This window comes from Physeter macrocephalus, chromosome 18 (assembly GCF_002837175.3).
Source record: "Physeter macrocephalus isolate SW-GA chromosome 18, ASM283717v5, whole genome shotgun sequence".
In the NCBI taxonomy this organism is placed as follows: domain Eukaryota; kingdom Metazoa; phylum Chordata; class Mammalia; order Artiodactyla; family Physeteridae; genus Physeter; species Physeter macrocephalus.
In genome coordinates, this window is record NC_041231.1 from 103,172,783 (window position 1) to 103,179,179 (window position 6,397).

Sequence of the window (6,397 nt, forward strand, 5' to 3'; positions counted from 1 at the left end):
CGGGTTCGCGCCCCGGTCCGGGAGGATCCCACGTGCCGCGGAGCGGCTGGGCCCGTGAGCCGTGGCCGCTGGGCCTGCGCGTCCGGAGCCTGTGCTCCGCAACGGGAGGGGCCGCGACAGTGAGAGGCCCGCGTACCGCAAAAAAAAAAAAAAAAAAAAGCCGAATCCTTGTCTTGCCGCTTCAGTTCACACAACTACAGTCCACAGCGCGTCAGGTTTCTACCCGGGACAGCGGGCACGGCGGCCCTGGTCCTGGGGAGGACGCCTCCCTGGCGACTGTCCAGCCTCAGCATTTACAGGAGCGATCGTGACTCGCTGGGGCCGTCACGCCCAGGGCCCGGGGAATCAGACTTGGAAAAACCAGCAGCCGCCTACCGCATCCTCCCAGGGTGGGGCTGTGATGGGGCCTCGGCCCCCCAGGCCCAGCCCCTACTGGGACTCTTGTAGGTTGGGGACTGCGTGGGTGTTAGTTAAAAGTTGAAGTTTTGGTTTAAGAAGTAAACAAACGATTTCGTAGTTAAGGCACCATGCGTCAAGGGAGCGTGTGTCATGGTGGTTCTAAAGGTCACCCCACATCGAGTATAATTATATACTCTGGATGTTTTTGTCAAACCCAGAAGGGTTTCTATTTATAATAAGGTTTCCCACCACTAAGTGGGTCTTTCAGTGAGTGTGGTATCATGTTTCGGGACATAAAGATGGCAGCGTCTGGATGGCCCCCTCAGTGCCCCTGCGTCCTGGTCACAGACACATGGTACTTGGCTGCTGGACTCGAGCGGGGCAGCCCTGGTACACTTTGCCACGTGATACATCATATTTATTTATTTATTTGGCTGCGTCGGGTCTTCGTTGAGGCATGCAGGATCTTCCGTTACGACGTGCGGGCTCAGTAGTTGTGTCGCGCGGGCTCTGGAGCGCGTGGCCTTAGTTGCCCCGCAGCGTGTGGGATCTTAGTTCCCCGCCCAGGGCTCGAACCCACGCTCCCCTCAATTGGAAGGTGGATTCTTAACCACTGGACCACCAGGAAAGTCCTCATCATCCATATTCTCACGAGAGGATCACAGATCCGTTTTTGGAGAAAAACACGTAGACATAATTCTGTGAAGAACCTTCAAGATAGAATCGCTTTAGATCAGACTGCCGTGTGGCACCTTTGCCCTGAATTCTCCAGCCTGAGTTCAAATGCAGTTTTCACATTTACTTTGAATCTAAAAATGGAAAGCAGCCTGTTATCTGTAAAGCACATATTGCCTATGCTTGTGTAGCTAAGGTCCTTCTGTCACATAGAGAAGACAATTATGAATCTGTAGGATGAGAGCGATAGAGTCGGTGGGGAAAGCAGTGTGTAGAGACTTCAGGGAGGCCGGTCAGCTTGGACTTCGGTCAGTGTCCGAGGCTCCAAGCCCGGGAGGCGCACGCTTGGGCCCTGCCCTCCCGGAGCCCTGGAGACCGCGGCTGCGCCCGAACCTGCCTGGGCTGGCTGGGAGCAGAACGCTGGACGTGTCCTGTCCCCTCCACGCAGCACCTCCCGGGCTCAGGACCGCGGGGCTGGTGATGGTGAGTCACTGCCCTTTTGTGGGGCTTGTGGAAAGTGAGTTGTGTAGGTATTTGTGAGTGGCCTCGGAGCACACGTCACGGCGTTTTAAAAGATGACGGACTTGTATTTCTGCGACCCCAGAGCCTGATCCCCGCGCTCTGCTCTACGTGGTGTGTTTGAATCGTGACTTTTCCCTCCCCCAAGGGCACTGTGTTGGCACTGACGGAAAATAACTTCGATGACACCATCGCAGAAGGCATAACCTTCGTCAAGTTTTATGCCCCATGGTAAGTGGCTGTTGAATTAGAAACTTTGTCCTCGTGCACTTGAGTCACATCCTATTTTTCAGCTCATAGGCCAACCCTCCGGACTCAGTGGTGGGCAGATACTACGTTTACATGTAGTTATGCTCTTGGGAAAAAGGAAATGTTATCGTTATATATGTTAAAGTTGGGTGGTTTTCATCAAGTTATGGAGAATGAGGTTAACTTCAAGTTCAGTCTGCTCTGGAGAAAACAAAAATGGAGACTTATTATCGTGGCCGTATAACACTGAAGTTTTGTGGTATCTGGGCACTTTGCCAAATAGATGGCTTTTGGGGTTAAAAACACCGTGAACATCATGAGGTATTAATAGCTTTGCCCCTTAAGTCTCTCTGGATGTTGGAGAGATATCGAGTAGCGCTCAGCTTTCCATTAGAGCCATGCAGTCTGTCAGTCACCTGACCTTCCTGGCCCGTGGCCCTCAGGGACCAGAGCAGAGATGGGCTGCGCGGAGCCCAAGACCACGGCATCCGGAATCGGTGGGAAGACGATAGGTTCCAGGATGCGTCGTGAACCGCTGCGGCTTTGGATGCCCTTTAAATCCTTTGAACCCAGTTTCCTCAGCTGTAAAACGGGGAGAACGCGTTGTCTTGAAACAACCCATTTGGAAAACTAGTGTTGAGAGAGAGAGATCCTGTTTCTGAACACAAACACACACGTGCCATTTTCCCTCCTCACTTTGTTTCATTCCGTGTATTCATGAAAAACAGTAACAGCAGAGATAAAAAGTTAATGAGTGACCTGTATGACTTGCACAGGTTTTATTCTTTTTTTTTTTTTTTTTCTGTACGCGGGCCTCTCACTGCCGTGGCCTCTCCCGTTGCGGAGCACAGGCTCCGGACGCGCAGGCTCAGCGGCCGTGGCTCACGGGCCCAGCCGCTCCGCGGCACGTGGGATCCTCCCGGACCGGGGCACGAACCCGCGTCCCCTGCATCGGCAGGCGGACTCTCAACCGCTGCGCCACCAGGGAAGTCCCACGCAGGTTTTATTCTTAAAGAGTAGAATCACTAGTAAATAATGCCTTTAAAACTATCATGTATTTTCTATTTTTAAAAAAAAAAACCCTAAAGCTGTGTAGATCACGTACAAGGACAGAAGAGCCCCTTTCGTTGAAGGGGGAGCAGGTCATAGAGGGGAAGATGGCCAGGAAGGGGGTATGGTAACAGGTGGAAGGAGAGTCTGAACAAAACTGAGTGGCCTCAGTGCTCACACCACATCCCGGAAGCTTCAGGGAAGCTTTGAAGTTCTTTTGAACATTTAAGACTGTGAGAAATACCTGTGTTTGGCGTCTTCCGTTTCCTGCTCATCTCCTGCTCACGGTACATTCATAAACCAGGGAGCCCATAGTTTACCGTGTCGTAGAGATGGTTTCAAAGCTGAAGCTGTTCTCAGACCATCTTGTAGCCATCAGTCAGGTTATCCGAAAGTCTGCTCTGGCTTGGGTTTGAATTCCGTGTTTGGGATGGAAGAGGAGGAACAGGCGCAGGAGGGGGGCGTTAGCGCACCCTGCGGGAGAGCCCGCCGTTTTATAAGCTTCTAGGCAGCTGTTGGCTGCTTCCTACAGAAGAAACAGGCTGGGCGGTGAAATGCAGGCGAGTGAGCTTGACGGGGCCTCAACAAAGCTGTCGCTGTTCTGTCCCCAGGTGTGGGCATTGTAAGAACCTGGCTCCTACCTGGGAGGAACTCTCTAAAATGGAATTCCCTGGCTTGGCGGAGGTCAAGATCGCCGAGTTGGACTGCACTGCAGAACGGAACATCTGCAGCAAGTACTCGGTGGGTCCACATGGATGGAAACTCATGGGGACAGAACTGGGGGCGGACCCCAGGGGGAGCTGTAATTTGGAATTGTGGACTCAACCAAGATAACTCATCCTCTCGAGAGTTTTCTGTGTCCTTTGGGGATTTTTTTTTCCCCATTTGAGAAGCAAAAGAGCTGCTCTCTCAAAGGAAAGGCTGTCTTCTGTGAGTGCACACAGTTCAGGGGGTTTTCAGGCCTTGCCACCTGGGCAAAAGGCTGGCGGTACCTGAGACCTAGCTTGAGGGCAGGGCGCCACCTGCGCGGCCGTTCTCATTGGCTAAACAGTCAGCTGGCTTGTACCCTTCATGGCACACACAGACACAAGGCAGCGCTCAGTGCAGAAAGCATTTGATCCTACACTTCCCCCTGAGAGGGCCACACCAGTGGGCCAGGCTTGGGTTCTTTATGTAACTGTTGCCTTCTTTCCAAGCTGTTAGCACCATCGAATAGCCCAGAAGATTTGCAATTTATATTTATATTTTTCCATTTGTGGTGTTTTTCTTAAAAACAGTTTTGAGGCCTCTGGAGTTTATTAGAATAGATGTATGTAGCGCAGACGTCATCTACTTCCTAGAAGATGCCAGTCATTTGTTGTAATTTTTTTATTTTTTTGGTGCTTTAAGGAGAAAAGAGGTGAGCTGTAGCTGACAAGTGTGTGTCCTTGAGGCTCTTGCTGCTACTCGGCACGGACCACAGAGTGCCCTGCTGTCGCCAGGGAGCTTGCCGGAAATGCAGCCTCAGGCCCCCCCCATCCACACCAGCTCCCCAGGCGAGACTCCACTCTAGGGTGAAGTCACTCCTTGTTGCTAATCTTGAAAGTAGATTTGGGTTGGAAAGTGAATAAAGAGCCCCAAGGCTCCGCTTTCTGAACTCTTAGGTACTTTTTTGATGGTCTGTACGTTCTGAAAATTTAACTCTAGACTTCCCTGGACACAACTCTAGGATCTTTTCGGATTTTATTTAAGAAGCAACTGGTGTTGATTTTCTTTCTTTTTTTTTTTTTTTAAGGTACGAGGTTATCCCACATTGCTGCTTTTCCGCGGAGGGAAAAAAGTCAGCGAGCACAGCGGGGGCCGAGACCTGGATTCCTTGCACCGCTTTGTCCTGCGCCAGGCGAAGGATGAACTGTGAGCTCGGCTGGAAGCTGTGTCTCCCGCCTGGCCCCGGGCAGGGGCTCAGTCCTGCGGCCGCTGCCCGCTCCCTTGCGGCGGTGACCCCGAGATCCGAACGTACTAAACTTGTGCTGTCTCCTCCATGTGTGTGTTTTTTAGCCAACACGCTCCGCAGATTCTTCCTTAAGCTTCTCCGAGTAAATGTGTAGCTCGCGGCCCTTCGCAAACTTAACTATTTTCAGCGGCAAAGCTGCCGTCCGTCCCATTTAACCTTCTCGCGGCGAAATCTGAGTGGTTTCCTTTGAGACTAAAATAGACTCAAGGAAATTCCAATTGCCAGGCTGTTTTTGGCTTTGGAGTAATTTTGGTGAAAGCGTCATCCGATGCATAGTTTTCGAACCGTCCGCGCACAAGTTCTGGAAAGGTGGCCTTGCCTTGTGGCGGTGTCGCATTGCTCTGAGCTGAAGGTCCCAGGTGACTTGCTAATAACATGGTTGGTCCGTAGCTTGGAGCAGATTTAAAACACAAAGCCCCGTCGCCTGTGGAAGAGCCGCTTTCCCAGCCCCTCCTGGATCTTCCGTCTCTGTTGATACCTCTCTCTCTCACGGAGAGCGGTGAGCCATAATGAAAACAGTGGTCCTCCTGACGCGTGCCTGAGTAAGATAATGCTGATGCCGTGGTCTTGTGTGTGTGTTGGTACTTGACCAGTGGCTTATTACTGCTCAAGGGATGCTTCTGTCCCTCCTGAGAGATTTCATTAGTTAACATGAAGCCAGAGTCCACGTGACCTTTTTTGATGTCTCACGTGGAAAAAGTTCCACAAGGCTGGTCCCGACTATTCTGTTAACAACTCCTAGGAAGATTCCGGTTGGCCTGGCCACCCGGGGCAGCAGGACTCGATGAGCTTTCCCAGGTCTGGGTATCAGGGACGGAGGAAGCCCTGCAGCGCCACGATGGAGCCCTAACCAGAAGCAGCTTCAGACTCACTCAGCAGTCCTTTTAGAGGCCGTGTCCCGTACTTCGTCTGCCTTCGAAGAGGTCAATCTTCTACTGTACAAAGAGTTGGATTAACTTGACCTCAAGGTCAAAGGAGGGAGGCAGGGCCGAAGTAGGCCACGTTACCGGCGTCCTCGTAACTCACACCGTCCTGCTTAATAAGAAGCATGTTTGTTTGTTTACCCTTCACCCTTGGAAATCAGCAGCCGTAGGACTAGGCTCCCTTAAGCTATGTACCTGTCGGTTCTTCGCCATCAATTGCTCCTTGTGATAACACTCTTCACCCCGCCGCCCGTGCTCAGGAGATGCGGCCACTTGGCACAGAGTACCTGGTGGTAAGGACCTTAGAAACAAGACCCCGCCCGCTGTCCGCGGCAGACGACAACAGCAGGGTCCCGGCCAGCCTCTGCCTTAAAGGAAATCTTTATTAATCATGTATGGTTCACAGATGTTCTTTAAAAAAAAAAAAACCCAACTTTCTAGAGAAGCACAATCCTCATGAGTGGCTTCATCTTTGCATCATGAGTCTTGTTTTAAAAGAAAATCAAAGTGGTACAATTTGTTTACACTATGATACTTTCTAAATAAACTCTTTTTTTTAAAAAAAAAAAAAAAGTCTGGTCTTTCCTTA

The 6,397-nt window shown here is 51.3% G+C and overlaps 1 protein-coding gene across 1 annotated transcript in view; it reads left to right on the top strand.

Annotated features, from left to right (window-relative positions):
* Nucleotides 1–6,281, top strand: part of TXNDC5 (thioredoxin domain containing 5) — a 25,467-nt gene extending 19,186 nt beyond the window's left edge. The window contains exons 8-10 of the mRNA XM_024121821.2: nt 1,742–1,824; nt 3,504–3,633; nt 4,667–6,281. Of these exons, the coding sequence (XP_023977589.1) occupies nt 1,742–1,824; nt 3,504–3,633; nt 4,667–4,789 (336 nt within the window). The 3' untranslated portion in view covers nt 4,790–6,281. The remainder of the gene's footprint in view (nt 1–1,741; nt 1,825–3,503; nt 3,634–4,666) is intronic.
* The last annotated feature ends 116 nt before the right edge of the window (nt 6,282–6,397 follow it).